We start from the raw sequence: 24,285 nt of genomic DNA on the forward strand, positions 1-24,285 counted from the left end.
AGAGATACTTTTGGTGAGAAGGAACAGCAAGACCCTCCCTTATAGCTCCCTAATCTCAAAGCCTCACAGTACAAAGCAAGATTAGTTGATGTTTAGAACAGCTGTTCTGTAAAAAAAATCGGTACATTCTTCATACAGGTTTGTATGCAAATGGGACAGTTGGCAAATATAGGTTGTAATATACCACATTATCCAGTTATAAGGTGCTTCTGAGAATACAGGTTCACCGTTATTTCCAGATTAAATTATTGGAGAAGAGGTCAACATTTTAACAATGTGTACTAGATTAATGTAGGAATCATCTTACATTTAAAAATGAATCTACAGCAATTGAGGTCACATGTGTATTTGTTTTGAAGCATTTAGAAGGGTTCGATGGGGAAGAATGACATCAGCTTAGCTAAGAACTAGGACAAATGTGAGGAGGGGAGTAGTGAGTGGGTGGAAAATTTGGTCATCCTGCCAACCGTGGAAATGTATACCACATACCATGGCTTTTTATGTATATTTACTATGTTTAAACTGCAAATTGCCTGGACCTGTTTGTAGTTAGAATTTAAATGACTTCAAAATTATAGAAATACTCATCAATAGTATACATTTCTGCAGGTGATGGTAAAATTCTGGATAGGGCCAGTGCCATGTTTATATATTTCACGTAGCAATATTACCCACGCTCACTGTGGAGTGTGATGGGAACAAAAGGAGTGTGTCAGTTGCTGGTTCTACACAGTCAGTGAGAGAGCAGAAGGCAGACAACACGTTTGGAAGCACAAGACAAAGGATTATTGGCACATCCTCATGTCAGTAGAGAGACAAAATGTGCTATGTATTTGGAAAAAAGCTTTCATTCTCAGATTTCACTATAACCACAAACTTGGAAATTGTAACACATTCAGAAGAAACAGCCAAATATTTGTGGCAACCAAAACAGAGGTCCATTTCACTAGCAGCAATTTAAGCTGTGTGATTAGGTCCTTTCCTAACCTTAACCTCAGAGGTTGCTCAGTATGTATGAGACAAATCCAATGAAGGTTTCTTGATTACTCAAGAAATTATCAAAATAAAGGCACTGGAGAGATTGAAGAGTTTTCAACCACATGCGTCATGAAATTCAAAGCAAGTACTGGCTGGTGCTTGAGGATGATGAAAAAGGTAGGGCTTACATTACAACGCAGAACAACTATAGTTGATTAACAATTACTTACATATCAGCATCATGTAATCATCAATCTAAGGAAATGGTATGACTGTTTGCTAGGCAATATGGGCAACACTGATCAGATGCCTGTGTTTATTGTGATATGCCATCAGATGTTACTGTTGATGTGAAGGGCATTAAAAGTGTTCTTATAAAATGTTCTGTCAATGGAAAGCCAGACTAACAGCAGTGCTGGGAGCAGTAGCAGTTGAAAGGAAGCTCCCCTCATTTGTGACTCTTGCAACAGTAAAAGAGAACTGTATCTATCAGCAAGAGGGAGTACTGACCCCGAAATTGTTCAATATTATAAAAACTATTGTGTGGTACTAAGAAAAGTTATTAAAAAGTCCAGAAGCATGTGTATCATGTCTGAGATCAGTAACTCTGATAATAAAATTAAAGCAATTTGGAATATTATTGAAAGGGAAACAGGGCAACCAAGAGCACAGGAAGACTTTAGTGCCATAAAACTGAATGACAAGTGTACTAACAAACAATCTGAAATTGGAAATATTTTCAATAATCATTTTTTAAATATTGTGGAGAAAGTAGGATCTAGATCTTCACTAGAAGAGGCAAGGCTTCTAATAGAAGAGGCCATACCTGTGCAGTTTAAAACAACTGTATTTCCACGAACCTCTCCCTCTGAAATCAGTAAAATAATAAACTCACTGAAAAGTAAAAGCTCTTACGGAATTGATGGCATTTCCAGCAAGATACTTAAAGCTTGTTCCCCACAGATAAGTAGGATTCTCAGCCACATATGTAACACCTCTTTGGAGGAGGGTGTTTTCCCCGATAGACTGAAATATGCCATTGTAAAACCATTGCATAAAAAGGGGGATATGTCGGATGTCAACAACTATCGCCCAATCTCTCTTCTGACAGCTCTATCAAAAATTTTTGAGAAGGTAATGTATTCAAGAGTAGCCTCTCATATATGTGAAAATAAAGTACTAACAAAATGTCAGTTTGGTTTTCAGAAAGGCTTTTCAACAGAAAATGATATATACGCTTTCACTGATCAAATATTAAATGCTCTGAATAACCGGACATCACCCATTGGTATTTTTTGTGATCTCTCAAAGGCCTTTGACTGTGTAAATCATGGAATTCTTTAAGATAAGCTAAATCATTATGGTTTGAGGGGGGCAGTGCACAAATGGTTTAATTCATACTTAACTGGAAGAATGCAGAAAGTTGAAATAAGTGGTTCATGTAATGTTAATACAACAGCTGATTCCTCAAACTGGGGGGCTATCAAGCACGGGGTCCCACAGGGTTCGGTCTTAGGTCCTTTACTGTTCTTGATATACATTAATGACTTACCATTCCATATTGATGAAGATGCAAAGTTAGTTCTTTTTGCTGATGATTCAAGTATAGTAATAACATCCAAAAACCAAGAACTAAGTGATGTAATTGTAAATGATGTTTTTCACAAAATTATTAAGTGGTTCTCAGCAAACGGACTCTCTTTAAATTTTGATACAACACAGTATATACAGTTCTGTATAGTAAATGGCACAACTCCAGTAATAAATATAGACTTTGAACAGAAGTCTGTAGCTAAGGTAGAATTTTCAAAATTTTTAGGTGTGTCCATTGATGAGAGGTTAAACTGGAAGCAACACATTGATGATCTGCTGAAACGTCTGAGTTCGGCTACGTATGCTATTAGGGTTATTGCAAATTTTGGTGATAAGAATCTCAGTAAATTAGCTTACTATGCCTACTTTCATTCACTGCTTTCGTATGATATCATATTCTGGGGTAATTCTTCATTGAGTAGAAAAGTATTCATTGCTCAAAAACGTGTAATCAGAATAATTGCTGGAGCCCACCCACGGTCATCTTGCAGACATCTATTTGAGGATCTAGGGATCCTCACAGTAACCTCACAGTATATATATTCACTTATGAAATTTGTTGTTAATAATCCAGCCCAGTTCAAAAGTAATAGCAGTGTGCATAGCTATAACACCAGGAAAAAGGATGATCTTCACTATGCAGGGTTAAATATGACTTTGGCACAGAAAGGGGTAAATTATGCTGCCACAAAAGTCTTTGGTCACCTACCAAACAGCATCAAAATCCTGACAGATAGTCAACCAACATTTAAAAATAAATTAAAAGAATTTCTAGATGACAACTCCTTCTACTCATTGGCTGTATTTTTAGATATAAATTAAGGGAGGGAAAAAAATCTAACTTAATTAAGCATTAGTGTCATGCAATATTTTGTGTAATGTAATATCTTGTACAGACATCTTTCATTAACCTGACACGTTCCACATCATTACGAAGTGTCGTATTCATGATCTATGGAACAAGTATTAATCTAATCTAATCTAATCTAATCACAGAAAAATGACACTGAAAGAAAAATAGCCTGCAGGACATACCTAAGGCCAAGGAAAGGAATGAATGACAAATGAACTGATACTAGATTGGTTGAAGGTTGTCTGCAACAGAAGACAGGGACTTTGATTAACAGAAAGGAAATGTTGGTGCTTGATTCTCTCAGGGATATTTCGCCCGTGACATTAAGGATCTGATGGCAAAGAACAAAAACCTAGAAATAGTTCCTGGTGGCTTGACCTCACAACTTCAAGCAACGGATGTTGTTGTGTACCAAACTTTTAAGGTCCACCTTTGACATATTTACAGTGAGCACTTTCTTCAAGGAGACCAGACTCTCACTCCAGTAGGAAGTTACAGAAACCCTCAATATCCATGCTGGGCCAGTGGATCTTTAGTGTTTGGAGCGTAAACTCAAGTGAGCCTATCAAGAAAGGATTGAAGAAGTGCTACATGTCCAATGCCACGATGGATCAAAAGTGACATACTTTGGGAGGAGTACCAGCAAGGAAGAATTTGCAGATGATGATGATGATGATGATGATGATGATGATGATACCAGTGATGGTGGTGGTTACGATGACAATGACGGCCGACAATCGACGACGACAGAGGTGGTGGTGGTGGTGGTGGTGGTGGTGATCAAAACAGCAATACCACAGATGACTGGAGCTAGCAAAAAATGAAGTGAAGATAAAAGTTTTCATTTCTTTTTGTTTATTTTGTTTCTCTTGTATTATAGAAATGTAGACAATCAGTAGCTGACATAATTTAAAAATAGGTATAATGTTAATTTTTTGGGCAGGTACATTGTGTGTGTGTGTGAATTTTAAGAGAATTGTACACAAGAATCAATGTACTTAGGAATGATCAGACATATTTAAAGTTATCTGAGGATGTAGATATTGCAATAATTAATACCTCAGTAGTCAGTTCTGTTGAGGGGGAATAGACATTTCTAAAAAGGGAAATCACAGAATCTGAACAGACAAACATAGGTAGTTGGAAAGTAACTTGTGAAGAAACCTTGGTTAACAAAAGAAATACTTCAATTAATCAACAAAAGGAGGTGGTACAAAACCACTGATGGGGAGAGTAATACAGCAGGAAAAGTCAATTAGAAATGAAATAAATAAAAAGTGTAGGGAGTCAAGGTAAAGTAGGTTCAGAAAAACAGTGAAGTAATCGAATTGGTTATCAGAAGAACTGATTCAGCATATAGAAAAGTCCAAACAACCTTCAACAAATTTAAAAGCAACTGCATCTACATTAAGAGAGCACTGGGAATTCCACAGTTACTCAGAGGAGAGAGAAGATAGGTGGAAACAGTACACTGAAGGTCTCTACAATTGGGAGAACTTGTATGATGATATGGCAGAAGAAGAAATAGGAAATACATAGGAGATCCAGTGGAAGGTTGCCATCAATAGCTGAACATGACCTGTAAATACTAAAATTTGCATAATCCATCATGTTTCTTTTGTATCTGGCCTCATAAATCACAATTTTAAGCAGAATAGGAGAACATGTCAGTAACAAATTGTTTGTTGCATGCCAATGCTATCATTGTATTTTCATGAAATTTGTCACAGCACGAGGGGATAGTTAAAGCTTTTGAAAAGTTGTACACTAATGTATCAACTGAATCATCTTGTTTCTCTTGCAAAATGCAAATAGATGACTAGCAGCTAGAAATACAATATGACACAAAGGATGAGGCATGGCACAGAAGTGATTGATATTATAATAAAGATAAAGACACAAACAAGATATATAAAAAAATTTGGAGCAGGAAAACTCAAGTTAATTATTAGCTACTTATCTTGCTGAATTGAATATGAAGATTGTTGGTCACATTTATATATCATTCTTGTGTCCTGCATAAGTCCTGAGTAGATTTTTCTTTCATTATTCCTCATCCGTATGAGACTACAAGGACTTTGCTTTATAAAAAATTTTGTGAAATCTCAATTTTTTAATGTTCTTCATTTATTCATATCACTGTAACACAAAAACTAAACAAAGACTCAGTGACTACATGATCCTATGCCTCTGACCCTCAAGACTGGAAAAAATACTCTGACTTTCATCGTTGCAGCTGCAATCATTTTTATAACTTCTTGACAATCAACAAAGAGCTTACTTCTTTTCTTATACTTGTGATACAATTAAAATTTCATAATCCAGATGATTTTGGTACAAGAGTCTTGTTAAAATTGGCCTGAGGTTTCAAATTAATACGATTACAATAACAATTTATGATCAGCATTTACCTTTTTTGATGAAATACCAGACTTTCAGTACTTTTTTCCTTATTTCCTTTGGGTTTTCTCTTCTCCTATCTAATTAGAATATTAATGAGTATGAACATTATTTCAATATTTGAAAATTTTCGAAAATTAATGTCTTTTTATGAAAATTACAAGGTGTACAACTTAGCTTCTGCCATTTTTTCTCCAACATTTGAGGCTTTAATAAAACAAATTGGTTACACACATATAATACAAAGTATTTTTCATCACTGGCCACTATTTCCTCCCATCTTTCAGACAGTGTAGAAATCCTGCATTGAAAAAATTGTTCATCTTTTGAAGCAATCCACAAATTGATCCAATTTGTGGTTTCTTCATGAGATGGGAAGTGTTGGTGAGCCAGGCTATGTGCCATTGATGTAAACAGGTGATAGTCAGAGGGAGCAATGTCTGGAGAATACGACGGGTGGAGTGGGACTTCACATTTTAATGTTGCCAAGTATGTTTTGACCTCTTTTGCAACGTGGGGTCGAGCGTTGTCATGCTGCAAAATCACTTTATCACGCCTCTTGCTGTATTGTGGCCATTTGTCTTTTAATACTGTGCTCAAATGCATTAATTGCATTCAATAATGAGCACCTGTGATTGTTTCACTTGGTTTTAATACCTCATAGTACACAATGCCGAGCTGGTCCCACCAAATGCAGAGCAAGACGATGTGGAAGCATGGCCGGGATATCCCCATGATTTTTTGCATTTAGGGTTATTGTAATGAACCCATTTTTTGTCCTCGGTCACAATGGGATGCAGAAATTCCCTCTGTTTTTGCCTCTGGAGCAACTGTTCACAACCACACAAATGCCATTCAACATCTCTTGGTTTCTGCTCACATAGGACCCAAGTTCCTTCTTTCTGAATTGTGCCCATAGCCTTGAGACTTTTTGAAATGGCTTGCTGTGTCACTCCCACTAATTGCCAATTCTTCTTGAGTTTTATGCAAGTCTTCACTCAGCAACGTCTCCAATTCTGCGTCTTTGAAAACATTCCCTGTTCCACCACTATGCCAGTCTACGATGTTAAAATCACCATTCTTGAAGCATTGAAACCACTCATGACACGTTCTTTCACTAAAGTATCCTTACTATATGTACTTGAGAGCATTTGATGAGACTGATCCACTGTTTTCTTCATATTGGAACAAAACAGTAACACCTCCTACAAATAACGAGAATTAGGCTCATAAACTGACATTTTCAATCAAGAACAACTTAGACACAAATCAACTAATGTTTGAATGGGGCTATGTCGACCAAGGTCCAAGGTAACTGCCTGATGTCTGCTATCTGTTTCTTTCGACTGCTACTTACCGTTGTCGCCACCTATCGGCAAATGGTGGAAGCAAAGTCGTACACCTTCTACATGAATTCTGTGACATTAACAATTCAGTGTCTTTTGTATCCTGATTGTTATTTCATCTGGTCAGTTAGTTCTTCTATAGAATAATGAATGCAAATTAAAAAAATTACAGAAAAAATGAATATAGCGAGTAGCACCAATGCAATACTTTGAAGTAATATAAGAATTAAAAGATTGGCTACAAAAATGAAATATACAAGTGTATCATAGTGTTCAATTGGCAAATCTTGGGCTCTTACAACACTTGGGCCTAACATGTATGGTTACATTGTCCCAGTGGACTATGTTGTGGTAACACTGGGGCAAGGAGCTGTGCTGGGTGGAGCGGGTGGAGGTAGTAAGGAGGTAGCAGGTGGGAGAGAGGGTTGGGGTGTGTGGCTGAAGGCAGAGAGGGAGAGACTGTGGTTGTGCAGGATAAAAATATGGCATCAGCGAGCTTGTTTCAGCCCCAGACTGAGGAAGTCTGAGACATAGCAAGGTGAGACAGTTCCACTTGCTACAGCTATACTCCATAAATACATTTTTTCCATTATATCTATAATACATATACCACAGTTACATAAAATGACTAAATTCTTACCTGTAGCATTTCATACAACTTTATTACTCATTGTGTAATTTTCAGATGAGCATAATACAGTGTGTTCATCTGAAAATAATTTATTTAAAGAAATATTCATAATTCATGATGTCTATAGACCACCTGCATTTCAAAATTCCAGGATGCTCAAATTTGTTTTGAGAGTGATCTAGTTCATTTAAAAGATCTCATTACACCACTTTTCAATAAAATTTGACATTTTCTAAAAACTCAATATTTCAGAAGTAATTTGTATTTGAAATTTTCATGTTCTGGAATGTTGCAAACTGAAATGTAATATTATTTTAAAAATTCAGTACTACAGTTATTTAGCTTTGATTCTTCTGTCTAAGAAACTTCATACTTTCACTAAAATAACCCATCAATTTGTTAATTGTTCAAATTAGAAAATTTAACATTCTAAGAAGTGTTTGGTGAACTTCAGGAATTCCTGTATACATTAAATTGTCTTCCATAAAACAGTACTGGTACTGATAATTTTGCCATTTGCTAGTTATACAGTTCTCATGCAGACTTTCTTGATAGCCTGTTGTACCTTTGTGTCATCAAATTTTTCTGTCTTTCATTTTAATAACTAAAATGTAATAATTGCTTATTTTACCAGATTGTAATTTCTGTAATACACACATCTGTAAATAGGCTTCACAAGTAGACTTAGTCAGTTGATAGCCAGTTGTTACAAAGTGCACAATCTGCATTTTCATCATGGCATTAGTTCAAGTCCAGTAGTTAAAATGTGAATATTTATATGAGTGAGTTCACATCTGCCAGTCAGACAGTGAAGCCACTGTTATTTTTCTATCAGTGCTTGGCAGTTTAAGTGTAAAGTTAAGATGATACACTATTTTAAAAATTCTATTAAACTCTCTTACATTTTGTGTGATATATGAACTGTATAATTTTCATGAGTATTAGTTGGTCATTGAAATGTTACTCATCATCATCATCATCATCATCTCAGCCTTTTCCCATGTCATGTGGTGTCGGCATTGCTTTGCTGGATCCTTCTATTCCATAAATGCTTCTTTTCTGAGCCGTTCTTTCTCCCCGTAGGTCCCCTGCTACCTTGTCTCTCCATCTCAGTTTTGGTCTTCCTCTTCTCCTTGATCCTTCGATTTCTAGGTCTTCAACTCTTCTCCTCACATAGCACTCCCCTCTTCACTGCACATGTCCATGCCATCTTCTTCCCTATGGGCCCCACTTTCACTGTTCCCCTGATGAACTCATTCCTTAAGCTATCCTTTCGTGTCACCCCATTCATCCACCTTAACATTCTCAGTTCTGCCACTTCCATCTTTTTCTCTTGGGCTTCTGTAATTGGCCAAGTTTCTGCGCTATACAGTATCGCAGGCTTCACCACAGACTTGTAAAGCTTTCCTTTCATTCTGCAGATAACCTTCTTATCACACAATATTCCACTCAGTTTCCTCCAGTTCATCCATCCACTATTCATTCTGTGTTGTATTTTGAGGTCCAGTTCTCCAACAATTTGCATGTAAGAGCCTAGGTATTTAAATTTCTTGACCAGTGTCATTTGTTCTCCTTGCAGGTTAGTACATAGATCTTTGTCGTCCTTTGTACACATATACTCTGTTTTCACCCTGATAATTCTCATTCCCATTTCCTCTGGAGCTTTTCTCCCTTGTTCAAGCTTGTCTTGAAGTGCTTTCTGGGTGGGTTCACAGATTACAACATCATCGGCATACATCATGCTCCAAGGTGACTCTTTTTTCACATCTTTGACTAGTACATCCATGACAAGGTCAAAGAGATTTGGGCTGTGAGCAGATCCCTGATGTAGTCCTACTCTCACTGGAAATGCCTTTGTTGCACCTGCACTGCTCCTGACATGCCACATTGCACCTTCATATATGTCTTCTACCACCCTGATATATTTTTCTGGCAGGCATTTACTTCTCAGATATCTCCATATCTCTTGCCACAGGGCTCTGTCATATGCCTTCTCAAGTTTAATAAAGGCCATAAGCAGTTTGGCTTGTACTTCTCTGTGCCTCTCCATCAGCTGCCTTAATGTAAATATTGCATCGGTTGATCCTTTTCCCAGTGTAAATCCAAACTGTGCTTCACATACTTAAGTTTCTAGATGCAACCTCTTCTCAATTATCCTTTCCAAGATCTTCATTGTGTGTGACATCAGTTTTATCCCCCTATAATTGCCACAGTTTTGGATATCCCCTTTCCCCTTATATATGGGAACCAGTATACTGCTTCTCCATGGATGTGGCATTCTTTCTCCTTCCCAGATATTCTGAATTAGATCCCAGAGAATATCTGTTCCCTCTTCTCCCAGACTTACCCATGCTTCTATTGGGATTTGGTCTGCCCCTAGGGCATCCTCATTCTTCATTTTCTTTTATCGCATGTTCGACTTCTTCCCTACTTATACTTTGGGCCATTCCTTCATTTATATCTCCATCCTCATACTTCTCTTGTACATTTTCCTCATTCAGTAACCTTTCAAAGTACTCACACCACCTATTCAGGATTTTCTCAAGGTCGTGTAATACTACACCTGATTCGTCCTTTGCCTGCTTCATTGATGTTATGTCCTCAGTCACCTTATCTCTTGCTTTAGCAATCCATAGGAGTTGCCTGCTGTCCTGTATTCTTTCTAGCTCTTCATATGCCTCTTCCATTGCCTCAGCCTCAGCCTTTGCTTTTGCCACTGCTTTTTTCGCCATCTCGTTTGCAGTCTTGTAGGCTTCCCTACGCTCCTGTCTTCCTGTTAAGTTCCCTTCTCTCTTTCTTTCTTCTTCTTCTTCTTCTTCTTCTTCTTCTTCTTCTTCTTCTTTCCTCCCTCCACTTTTATTGCTTTCTGAACCTCCTCATTCCACCACCATGCCTCCTTATCTTCTGGTAGTCCCTTTCAAGTTGTTACACCCAGCAAGTCTTCTCCAGTTTTTTTAATTACATTGTTATTATAACTCCTTTACATCCCCTGGTAATTTCACTTCCCTTAATACTGTTTCCTTGAATTTTTCTCGCAACACCTCTTCTTTCAGTTTCCACCACTTTATTCTTTGTTCTCCTCACTTGATACATTTACGTCTTTTTCCCACTACCATTTCATAATCAGCCACTATGAGTTTGATCATTGAAATGTTACTGAGTAACAATAAATATCAGGAGATCAAAAATCAATTTCTGCCGTGTTCTGTGCATTATTTAACAATTTTTCACTAAATCCAACAATCTCAGGACAATAATGAAAGAACAGAGGCCAAGACACATAAGAGGGGTAACAGTCAGTTCAGTAATACTTCTAGTTGTGCAGAGTGCACAGTGATCTGGAGAGTGGACTGGGAGGGACAGATAGAACAGAGGGAGAAGATGAATGTGGAGAAGAGAGTGGGAGTTTAGTATCTTTACTTCTTCAATTATTTATATTTCACCAAGAATTTTGTACCTTATTTATCAGGTAGGAGTATCAACACTATAGGGAAAGATAGATTGCTACTTACTGTAAGGATAAGATACTAAGTTGCCTTTTAATTGTAACTTGTTTATAATAGACATAGCACATTTATCCCTACCAATGTCTATTTTTAGTAATTAATCACATTAAAAAAGCAACTGTTACTTGTAATGCACGTAGTTAATGATTAAGTGGAGGACACAAAACACTACAGCTGAATGCATTTGCCATCAAAGTGAATGATTTCTCACTAAATCAGGTACAAAATCATTTCAATGCAGACAATCTCTTCTGATTTCAGAATGAAATCCACCAGGAAACTCCTCTGCTTTATTAAATAAATGTGAGGAAATTTGTTTTTATATCTCCTTTGGCAGAAAATGCTTGCAAGTTAATCTGTTTCATCATAAAAGAAAATAATGTAGTTGCAAGTGAAAATTTAGTAAAAATCATCACACAAGAAAAAAATTCTCAACAAAATTACATTAATTGTGTTCCTGTGTTTTAGTAGAAAGATAATAAATTAACACATCATGGTATTACCTTTGTGACACCCATCACTTTGATCCTGGCCCTGACTCAGCCTGTCGAACTGTTGGCATTAGGGACTGGCATCTGTCACTTGGCAGCTGCAAATGTCATCTCTCTACAATACGTTTTTGTGATGCATTTATTCTTGAGACTGTACTGGGCAGGCATTCCAGCAAGACAGTTCTTTTAAAGCCTTATGTTAATATGCATTATGTATGGATCATTTCATTTTAACATTCATTCTTAAAAAGCTTTCTATATAATAGTTAAAAATTTGCAGGCATGTAACTATTTAAGAACTTGAACTTTTGTAACCAATTTCATATAGTTTCATGTGAAAAAATTCGGATAAATTCAATGGTGAGATTACGTTACATTTTTAAAAGTAAAAGTATAACTGACAAAAGCATACAATGTTGTTGGGAAAGCATGAGAAAGAGAGAGAGAGAGAGAGAGAGAGAGAGAGAGAGAGAGAGAGAGAGAGAGATATTTCAGTTTCCGTACCTCATAGTAAAGCAAATATTATATTTGCCATGTTTATGAAAATCTTATGAGCCCATCTTTCTTTAACAGCATTTAATTATTATTTAATTAAAAGCATATCTTTTTATCAATCAGATACCAACAAACCTGACAGGATGTGAGCAGCACTGTGCATGTGAATTTGGAAATGTTACTTGTCGTCGTGTGTGTGAACCATTAGGAGACTCACCACCCCCTGAATTTAATTGTCCAGTGCCACCCATCATTGGACTACTGCCTCATGACAACTGCTGCAGAAGTTGGTTGTGCCCTCAGCCATCAACAGGTAATACTATAAAAGTGCAATGTATTATGTCATTTTAAAAGAGCTTACAAAAATGGGATATACATAACTCCTATCTTGGTAGTATTCATATAATGGTTGTACACTATGTTCTCTTGGGAGATAGAAGTAATGCCATAAAACTGGCTTTCATTTAAATTAAACAATGGTTAATCCAGGATGGAATGTAACAGTATTACAAAAAGGATAGTTGCTACTCACTATATGGCAGAGATGCTGAGTCACAGATAGGCACAGCAAAAAGACTGTCACAAAATATGCTTTCTGCCAAATGCAACTCACACACACATGACCACAGTCTCTGGCAGCTGAAGCCATACTCAGCTGCAAGAGACTCTCTCTCTCTCTCTCTCTCTCTCTCTCTCTCTCTCTCTCTCTCTCTCTCTCTCTCTCTCTCTCTCTCTCTGTGTGTGTGTGTGTGTGTGTGTGTGTGTGTGTGTGTGTGTGTGTGTGTGTGTGTGTGTGTGTTTGACAAAGGCCTTGTTGGCTGAATGATTATTTTGTGACAGTCTTTTTGTTGTGCTTATCAGTGACTCAGCATCTCCAATATATGGTGAGAAGCAACTATCATTTTCATAATATTGTTTCATTTAAATTATTTCATTTAAAATAGAAAATAAAATTGTATGATTTGATGAGACACTATTGTTTATTATCCTAAATATAAGTGTTAAATTTGTAATCTTATGCTCATATTTTTAAAACTGAATAAGGGTTTTTAGTTACATTTGCCTGCAGTCATTGGGCAGCCTATGTCATTTACCTACTTCTCTTGTAACAGTGGAAGAGAATACTATATCGAGTTTTTATCACTAAAGCACACCTGATTAACAAGCGAGGTGGCACAGTGGTTAGCACTCTGCAGTCGCATTTGGGAGGATGATGGTTCAATCCCACGTCCGGCCATCCTGATTTAGGTTTTCCGTGATTTCCCTAAATTGCTCCAGGCAAATGCCGGGATGGTTCCTTTGAAAGGGCACGGCTGACTTCCTTCCCTAATCCGATGAGACCGATGACCTTGCTGTTTGGTCTCTTCCCCCCAAACAACCCAAACCAACCCATCACATCTGATTGCTTGGTACTATTCATGTCTGAAAAACTCTACCTATGTGTGAGATGGAAATTATATTTTATCTATATAACATTAATATTACTTTCTATTTGCCAATTTTGTTTTTATGTTTTGATAAATTTTAATGCCACTCTCTCTGTATAGTTGTCATATTTTAACTCCTCGTTTTGTTTAATAATATTCCCATTGTTCATATAATGTGATTCAATTGGACACAGTTTAAGAAAACAGAATAGTATTTCAGTTAACATAACACCTTTCAGTTCTGATGATTAACATAAAATGAGGAAATCTCATTGGTGCATAGCACTTGGATTTGGGTGTGTTACACAATGCAGAAAACGTCACTAGCTTTCAAGTGAATTGCTACTCTTATTCCAGTTTAAGTGAACACACACACACATTTTTACGTAAATTCACAGTTGTTGGGAGACTCTAGTACTGTCCAAGATAACATTCAGCGTGAATTTTAATAGAGCAGTTAGTGAAGAAATGGCGCTTGAAAGGACCAAGTAGAGATAATCTCAACGTGGTTAAACCTTGATTAGGCCTTTTGAGAGGACTAAGACTTCTTGGGGATCAGGTTCATAGAAGATAATTTACAAAGCTGGTTTGACAATGGTTTTGGGAGTCTTGAATAAACGTGTTTTATGGGTAACTACTTTCATTCTGGATATGTGATAGATGGACTAGATTACCAAGGCAGTGTAGCTGAGATAGCTACACAGATGGGGAGAGGGGTTTTAAGTATACTCGTGGTTTAGGTAAACTATTTACATCTGACACAGTAATGGGCCCTGTGTATAAGGGTTTTAAGCATACTCATGGTTAAAATTCTTGTACATAGGGCCCATACAGTGTCTGATGCAGACAGTTTACCTAAAGAGCTTGTACATTTAAGGACAGTGTTCTGAGACAATGGATACTCAACCCATCAAAATAACAGTGCATTCTCAGCTAAAACCAAGAACTGGGAAGTTGATAAAGAGGAAAACACACCAGAAAAGTATCTAGCTTTTCTTCTCATTTTTGGAAATATCCCTTCAAAATAGCAAGAATCCTTAACAATTATCAAGCGAAAGTTATTTTCCACCCACCATCCAAGATTTCAGACCATCTGGGATCAGTGAAGGATAATTTGTTATTGTAGAAGGTGGGAATTTACAAAATACCTTGCCAGTGTGGTGTGGCTTATACAGGACAAACAACATGCATAGTGGAAGAATGGTGCACAAAACATAAAAATTGCACTTGCCTTCTTCAGCCCAGCAAGTCTGCAGTTTCAGAACATTGTATCTCCAATGGAAATTCAATGGAGTATGATAAAACATTAATTTTGGCTTCAGCAACATCTTTTTGGGACTCTGTTATAATAGAATCTGTTGAAATATTCATCTTGGAAAATCTAATGAACTGCGACAGCTGCTGCCAGCTGCATAATGTGTGGAATCCTATCATTTCCAAGATTTGCTCCGAATGAAGATGCCAATAACTGTGGTGAGTGACAATGTCAAAGACAACTGATCCTTGCAGTTTCACCAGTGAAAGCGCTGCTGCTGGGTGGTGTGTTCCTTCTGTCACCGTGACTCTGACACTTGTGCAGAAATACTACCAGCTTGCTATATAAGGTGGAGCAGAGAACATCTTCATCAGTCTTTGATGGCTCACCTGAAGATGACTCACAGGTGTTTAGTTGAAATATCATGGAATGAAGTTTACGATTGCCAGCTGCATACTGAAATCTCTTTGAACAGTCAGTTTAAAGTTCTATATTCACAATTTTTACTGGTCGTGTCACTTCTTCTATGCAATCTTTCACTGATTGTATCAATATCCATTTTTATTGTGATATACTGTGAAATTTTGAACATTCGTGATTGCCACAATAAACTAGTATTGTTATTGCCAATTGTAAGCTTAAACTAAATTGAGCTGTTTGAAATTTTTTAAGGATGGTAGGCCTGGCCTACCCTCGTTCAGAACAGTTGGCACAAATAAACATGCATTTTTTGAGAATTTACAGAAACTGCCAGCATCCTTTATATAAGCTACGAGCAATTTGTAACAAATCAGGGTTTATGATTTAGTTATTGTATCAGATTTTCTAACTAACATTTTGTATTACATCTAGTTTTCCCTTATGAGGCATAGCCCTATATATTATCTCATTTATCATGAATTAACTCAGTTTTCAAGTTTGCTTACAACTATTATTATCATCAAAAGGTTTTAGGACAGTAGTAATTTTACCAAAGGTTTTTGTGATGCCATAATAGTAATCTTGTCTCATTTTGCGTATGTCCTTCAATTCTTATAGAGAATTAGCAATACATTAGCTCTACAGATTAAAGGATAATTGACAGGTTTAATGTGAAGTCCTTTGTTCACTGCCTTCTAATACATTTCACCAGCTAGAATGCTGCCCCACAGTGCATGCTGTTCTCAAACACAAAATGAGTTGGTTGACACTCACAAACAGCTGGAAATTGCCCTAACTACTGTCAAACAGTTGACAGCTGCTGCAAATTGGTGTGTTGGAAGAGCTCTTGAGAGCCGTGTACCTCTAATACCTGTACTAGAGGTACCTCAAGTACTATCCTCTCCTGTGGATTCTGTCTCCTCTGCAGAAAGTACAAGATCTGTCATTACCAGTCCACTTGATGGCGAGTGGCATGTCAATGGTAGATCTAGGCATCCTGTACAGGGTGGGTAGTGACCAGGGAGTACTCAGGGTGTTGTACCGATCCCCCTAACCAATAAATTGGAGGTGTTGTCTTCCACTGAAACTGACTCAGTGAGACTCTCTTCACCTGTTGTTAGGAAACCTGTTTTAGTCCAGCAGCCATTGAGGATGGTGCAACCAACTGCAGATTGTGGTGCACATTGGAACAAATGATGCCTGTCACTTGGGCTGCAAAGTTATTCTTGGGTCATGCCAATGACTAGCAGAGAAGATTGAGAAGACCAGCCTTGCATGTGGTGTTTCAAAGAAGCCCCCAATTTGCAGTATTGTCCCCAGAACTGATCATGGGCCTTTGGTTATGAGTCCAGTGAAATGACTGAAGCAGAGACTTCCAAAGTTCTTTGAAAAGCTGGGCTGAGAGAACTGTAGGGTCCCCCTAAATAGGTCAGGTGTGCACTACCCATCAGAGGCTGCTACTCAGGTAGCACACAAGGGTTTCTTAGATAAGGGGATTCTCCAGCCAATCCAGAAGTATCAGTGTAAGATCAAAAGAAATGCCTCCCATGGGTGAGAGTATTAAAATCCTAATGGTAAACTGCCAAAGCATTTGCAACAAAGTGCCATAGTTTGAAGTGCTCATGAAAAGTAATGAAGCTCACATAATGCTAGATACAGAAAGATGGGTGAAATGTGAAATTGATAGCAGTGAGATTTTGGGGGAAAATTTTAGTGTATACCAAAAAGATAGGCAAAATGGGAAATGTAGGTGATGTATTTGTCACAGTAGACAAAAATCTGAAATCCAGCAAGGTAGGAATTGAAGCTGCATATGAAATTGTTTGGGCAAGACTCAGTATCAGGGATGGGCATAAAATGATAACTGAATCCTTCTATCGTCCACCAAACTCACCATGTGTTGTAACTGAGAACTTCAGAAAAAGACTTAGTGCACTTGTACATAAGTTCTCCAATCATATTCTAACCATTGCTGGAGATTTTAATCATCCAACAATTAATTGGGAAAATTACAGTTTTGTTAGAGGTGGGCATAATAAGACATCCTTTGAAACTTTACTAAATGCTTTCTCTGGTAGTTAGTAACCCTACTCATAAGGAAAATATGTTGGAACTGATGGCAACAAATAGATGTGACCTCTTTGAGGATGTTCACACTGAAATTGGTATCAGTGACCATGATGGAATTGTGGCAACAATGATTACCAAAGTACAAAGGACAACTAAAACAAGCAGAAAGATATATACAGGTATGTTCAGTAAACTGGATAAAAAATCAGTAATGTTATATCTCAATGAGGAACTTGAAACTTCCAGCATAGATCAGGAGCATGTAGAAGAACTTTGGTTCAAGTTTAAAGAATAAACTGGATAGATACATACACAATTGAACAGTTCATAGTGAGAGGGAACCTCCATGGTATGCAGTCACTGTAAAAAAAAACTTCTAAAGAAAAATATTACTGCATAATATGTTAAAACAAAGTGTAGGACAATAGATAGAGAGATGCTGAATGACACACATTTGGCTATCAAGAGTGCAATGTGTGATGCCTTCAATGACTACTGTAGCAGAATATTATCAAATGACATTTCACAAAATCCAAAGAAAATCTGGTCATATGTAAAGGCTGTTAGTGGCATCAAAGTTCAAATGTTCCTTTATAAAGGAAAACCCAGGAGAACTGTTCTAATTTAATCCTTGTACCACTGAAAAGATGAATGAAATAAGTATAAATGTCAGTTGTGTTGAGAAATAGCTGAAATCATTGAAACTGAACACAGCTTCAGACCCCAATGGAATCCCTATCAGATCCTATACTGAATCTGTGGCTGATTTAGCCCCTCTTCCCACTATAATCTATTGTAGGTCCCTCAAACAAAAAAACCGTGCCCAGTTCTTGGAAAATGGCACAGGTCACACCCATCTACAAGAAAGGTAGTAGAAATGACCCACAATAATACTGCCTAATATCCTTAACATTGATTTGTTGTAGAGTCTCAGAACATATTCTGAGCTCAAACATAATGAGATATCTTGAACAGAATGACCTGCTCAATGTCAACCAGCATGGTTTTCGAAAACATCAATTACATGAAACCTAACTCGCACTTTTCTCACACGATATACTGAAAGCTTTGGATCACCAGGTGCAGTGTTTCTTGATTTCCGAAAAGCCTTTGACTCAGTACTGTACCTATGCTTATTGTCAAAAGTATGATCATATGGGGTATCAGGTGAAGTTTGTGACTGGATTGAGGACTTTCTGGTGGAGGACACAGCATGTTATCTTAGATGGAGGTTCATGATCAGGTGTAGAAGTAACTCCGGGTGTGCCCCAGGAAAGAGTGTTGGGATACTTGCTGTTTAAGTTGTATATTTATAGTAAAATCAGGCTTTTTGCAGATGATGCAGTTACCTACAATGAAGTACTATCTCAGAGAAGTGCATAAGTATTCAGTCAGACCTTGATAAGCTTTCAACATGGTGATCAGATTGGCAACTTGCTCTACATATTTAGAAATGTTAAATCTTGCACTTCACAAAATAAAATAAGAACATTGTATCCTATGACTATAATATCAATGAGCCACTGTTGGAGTCAGCCAACTCATACAAATACCTGGCTATAACACTTTATAGGGATATGAGATGGAATGATCACATAGGTTCAGTCATCGGTAAAGCAGGTGGTAGTCTTCAGTTTATTGTTAGAATACTGGGGAAGCACAACCTTTCTACTAAAGAGATTGCTTAAAAATCACTTGTGCAACCCATCCTAGAATATTGTTCAAATGTGGGACCTGTACAAGATAGGACTAACAGGGGATAGGGGATACTGTATGTATACAGAGATGGGCAGCATGAATGGTCATAGGTTTGTTTAATCCATGGTAGAGTGTCACAGATACAAAAGGAATTGAAACAGCAGACTCTTGAAGACAGATGTAAACTATCCTGAGAAATTCTACTAACAACGCTTCGAGATCCGGCATTACATGATTACACTAGGGATATACTGAAACCCCATATGTATCGTTCACATAGGGATTGTGAGGATAAAAGTAGGATAATTACTGCATGCACATAGGCATTCAAACAATCTTTCCTCCCATGCTCCATAAATGAATGGAACAGGAAGAAACCCTAATGACTGGTACAATGGGATGTATCCTCTACCATGCATCTCACGATGGTTTGCAGTGTTCAGATGTGGATGTAGATCACAATTACGGTCTGTCTAGCAGAATTTCTTTTATTTAAGTCCCAATTAGTTTTTTCCTTGCTTCACATGAATAGTACCTTCTTGTTAACCTGATTACCTTTTTTATACATTGTTTTAGTATGTGCATAGGTATCAAAATGCTCATTTAAAAATGCTCAGATAAAAAATTGTATTGGGTTCAGAGTTGAGTAAAACTTTTGTAGGACAGTACTTTTGCCATACATGTTTCTTTATTGTATCCACAAATATTTTATGACAACTTCAGTTGCAAATTAGTTTGTATTGTGGTATGGTTTATTACCATTTCCACCTGTGTTTCATGAATGTGTGGAATTACAAGCAGAGGTAAAGTTTGTTTTTGTGGATATTTTTTAGTTTATCATTATCATTTGCTCTGGTGACATATGAACCAAATGTTAGCCTTTCTTGGTAGGGAGTCTGCAAACTGTTAGCCTACCTGGTGAGTCATTACCAAAGGTATAAGTAATTTAAGGTGTGCCCCAAGAAGTGTGTTGGGGCCCTTGTTGTTCATGCTGGATATTAATTATCTGGCTGACAGTAGATAGTAACTTCAGACATTTTGTAGATCATGCAGGTATCTATAACAGAATACTATTTAAAACAATCTGCACCTATTTCCAAACAGGTGTTTGTAATATTTCAAAGTGCTGCAAAGATTGACAGTTTGTTTTAAATATTCAAAAATGTGTAGATGCTAAAGTCACAAAATGCAGAAAAGTAGAAACCTGTGACTACCCCAACAGTGAGCCACAACTGGAATCAGTCAAGTCATACAAATAACTGGGTATAACAATTTGCAAAGACACAAAATGGTATGATCACAGAAGCTCAGTTTAAGTAAGGCAGATAACAGACTTCAGTTATTTACAGGACACTGCGGAAAATGAAGGCAGTCTACAAAGGAAACTACTTAAAAATCATGTATGCAGGCTGTAGTACTATTAATTACAAACATTGTATCAGCATTACAGCACCATGGTCATACACAAGTAACATCCTGTGATCTGAGTAAGGCCTTTGATTGTGTTGACAACCATGTTTTGCTCTCCAAAATACAATGCTATAAAATTTGTGGCAAAAGTCTGAAACAAATGAAATCATATCTCAATAAAAGAAAGCAGATGGTGAGTTCAGGAGCTTAGTTACCAAACACACTTGAGATCCAACATGGAGCGCTACTGGGATACAAATTAGGACCTCTTCTATTCCTGTTATAAATAAATGATGTATCAAATAATACAAATATAAAGACAAATGTGTACACAGATGATACTACTTTTTTGTCTGCAAACTATGTATTTGAAGACCTTGTCAGAAGAATGAATTTGGTGAAAGAAAGTGTAGCATCCTGGTCCAGTGCAAATGCTTTACTGTTAAATGTAAATAAGACACAGAATATGTGGGTCAGTCTGTCATAGACTGCAAAAATAGAAAAGCAAAATGTAAAATTTTTAGGCATTACACTTATCAACAAACAACATGGAGCACTCAAGTAGAACAAGTGACAGTTATCAAGAGTAATATACTTGCTGAAGAAACTGATGCCATGTGTCACCTTTGAACATGTAAGGACAGCATATTTTTCCTTTATTCAATCTATTTTAAAATTTGGAAAATACTCTGGAGAAATAACTGTAATTAATTTATATATTCCAGAAAGTCTTAATTACATACTCACTAAACTACCAAACCTGATTATTATAAAAGAACAAACAGTACTGTGCTCTTACCACAAAACAGACCAGCAAAAGCAAACAATAGTCATATCTACATGGCAATCAAAATTTATAACTGTGTAAACAAGTCACAAGCATACCAGTCAAATCATTTAAGGAAAAACTGCACAGCTTCTTGCTTTATTTTTTAGAAGTAGTTTTAGAAATGCAAAATACAACCATGTAAATAATGTCAATATATATTTTATAATGTTAATAAGTAAATAGACTGATAAAATCTTGGTACAAATGCCTAATAACTAATTAAGAATCTGAACCTGAATCTGAATCATACCATCTGAATAATCCCATGGAAACTGCACCAAATACAACAAAGGATACTGCACTTACATAAAGGAGAATGGTCACATGTTTGTTTGACTCATGGGAAAGTATCATGAAATTGTTAAAAAGAGTTAATTGGCAGGCTCTTGAAGACAGATGCCAGTTACTAATGAAAACCTGTTTATAAAGTTTCAAGAACTCACATTAAATGAAGAATCTAGAACTACATTTCAGACCCCTATATTCTGGTCCTGTAGGGGCTGTGAAGATAAGATTAGGCTAATTACAGTGTCATTTAAGCAGACATTCTTCCCATGATCCATAGGAAATGGGAGAACAAATAATATGTAGTACTATGCTAAGCACCTTCTACCATGCACATCACAGTGGTTTGCATAGTATATATTCTAATGTAACTGTCAGACTGTTTCAAAAGAAAGTTAGCCAGGTGATTTAATTGGTACTTCAACCTTACATATTACCACATGTCATTAGCTACTTGAATGTTGTAAAAAAATTGTACTTAACTTTAATTTAGGTATGACATGACCTGGATACTTCATAATAAGATAATAACCTGACAACATTGGAATATGTCTTTTGACTTATTGCTTCCAAATGCTGCAGATAAATTCACATACTTTTACAGTACCCAGTATTACATTCTATTTCTCTGATAATTTCAAATCCAATCTTCAAAACCATAACTGGACTGTCAACAACCATGCACATTTACCAATTGTAAATAGAACTAACAACAAAAGTAACTGACACCAACCCCTACATAGACAGATAACAATTTGTGGTGAACATTATACTATTGATTCTAGAATGTTGTAAATGTGTTTAATGAAACATTACATAGTCATAAAAACTTGGTTGTGACTATGTTTTAGAACAGAAGGGTAAATCTTTGACACTGTCAGATTTTTAACATAAATTGTTTTTATGCAAAATTTAATAAAGATATTGTTTTTAAACAATTACTTTTCAAATGTTCCAACTATTGCTAAAGCGCTTAATTATTTTAGTTATTGGGATTTATTGAGGTACATCCAGTTGTCTTATCAATCATGTTAAAGATTATTGTGTACTGGACAGTTACAATATCAATAATTAGTCATGACATTACATAGTGCTTTTCTTGAACTTGCTCTCCATTAATTTTGCAAAACTCCGGTACACAAGAGAACCATGATCTTTCTTAATTGAGGTCATTTTCTTGCCTGGATCATAATTTTTCCCTCACCTAACACACTATGTATTTTATATTACTGCTGTTCATTTGAACGTAAGACAATACAACTTATCTCTGTGTTAGCTGAAGCAATAATGAAGGAATAGTAATGGGCTCACAACTGTAAAACAACAATGGAATGGTACTAGATAATGTTAGTTGTGGTTAGCGCACTTAACGTAAAGGCATGCTCACTAATGGGTTGAAAAACTTAGCTCCTCCTCTTCTGCTACTCATTTTACTGCAGCAGGGTTTCTTCTAAAGTTACTGAATGTACCAACAGAGCACGTAGTAAAATCTTGCCATTTAAAAATACCATAAAAGCAAGAAGCAAATACTATAGTGACTTTTTACCATTTCAAAAATCTTGTGAATAGCACGCATATGTAACTGATACTGTAATAATAGCATACTAATAACAATACAGAAGCCAGGGAAAGAACTGAGAATTTTCTCTTTCAGCTAGTGCAAATGACGAAGGACTGATCTTCACCAATATTACAATAATGGAAATTCAAAGCAGGAAACAATTAACATAAACAAGGAAAGGCACCCATTCAGCTGTAGCTGGGTGTTGCATGGCTCATTGAAACACATGAAAACACACATGCAATACTATTTTTACCACTCTTTGTATAAGGGGGGCCTCAAGCACTGAAAAAAGAGCAGTAGTTAAAAAAACTTATAATGACTCTATACTGTTACCGTTTCTGTGTGCCACACAGCACTGGCCGCGGTGGTCTCGCGGTTCTAGGCGCGCAATCCGGAACCGTGCGACTGCTACGGTCGCAGGTTCGAGTCCTGCCTCGGGCATGGATGTGTGTGATGTCCTTAGGTTAGTTAGGTTTAAGTAGTTCTAAGTTCTATGGGGCTAATGACCACAGCAGTTGAGTCCCATAGTGCTCAGAGCCATTTGAACCATTTTTTTGTGCCACACATCAATCAGCTTCATATGAGTTGTTGCTTTTCCTCGTTTTTGTTTACTGAGTCCCTGCCAATGAATTGGCAGCACACTAGCAGCCTAAAAATTTCTACATGTTGCAAAAGACCTAATATAGCCCATTAATATAAAATTATCAACAGATATTCATTAGAAGTGTAGAGACTCATAACTTTAGTTTATATGAGTCCCTGAAAATGAATGTGTCAGTATTTATAATTTATTATTTTCTTTAATGTTTAATAGCTTTCTGATGCTTAAATTTGTTTTCTTAACAAACAGATAATTTGAAAAAGATATTAATAACTGATGCAACTGCTTAGAATTAATTCACAATGACAAAATGTTGACACTTGTTAACTTTGGTGAATAGCCTGCACATAATAATTTCTCACTTTGTCTAATTGTCTTGATTTTCTAAATTACCATTACATATTTAATGTTTTGGACATAATTCTACTTTTTT

At 36.7% G+C, this 24,285-nt stretch overlaps 1 protein-coding gene across 7 annotated transcripts in view; it reads left to right on the plus strand.

Moving 5' to 3' along the window:
* Nucleotides 1–24,285, plus strand: part of LOC126361237 (putative epidermal cell surface receptor) — a 402,667-nt gene that overhangs the window by 301,167 nt on the left and 77,215 nt on the right. For all 7 annotated transcript variants that reach the window (XM_050007773.1, XM_050007777.1, XM_050007776.1 and 4 more), the window contains exon 8: nt 12,417–12,606. In XM_050007773.1, the coding sequence (XP_049863730.1) occupies nt 12,417–12,606 (190 nt within the window). The remainder of the gene's footprint in view (nt 1–12,416; nt 12,607–24,285) is intronic.

This window comes from Schistocerca gregaria, chromosome 1 (genome assembly GCF_023897955.1).
Source record: "Schistocerca gregaria isolate iqSchGreg1 chromosome 1, iqSchGreg1.2, whole genome shotgun sequence".
In the NCBI taxonomy this organism is placed as follows: Eukaryota; Metazoa; Arthropoda; class Insecta; order Orthoptera; family Acrididae; genus Schistocerca; species Schistocerca gregaria.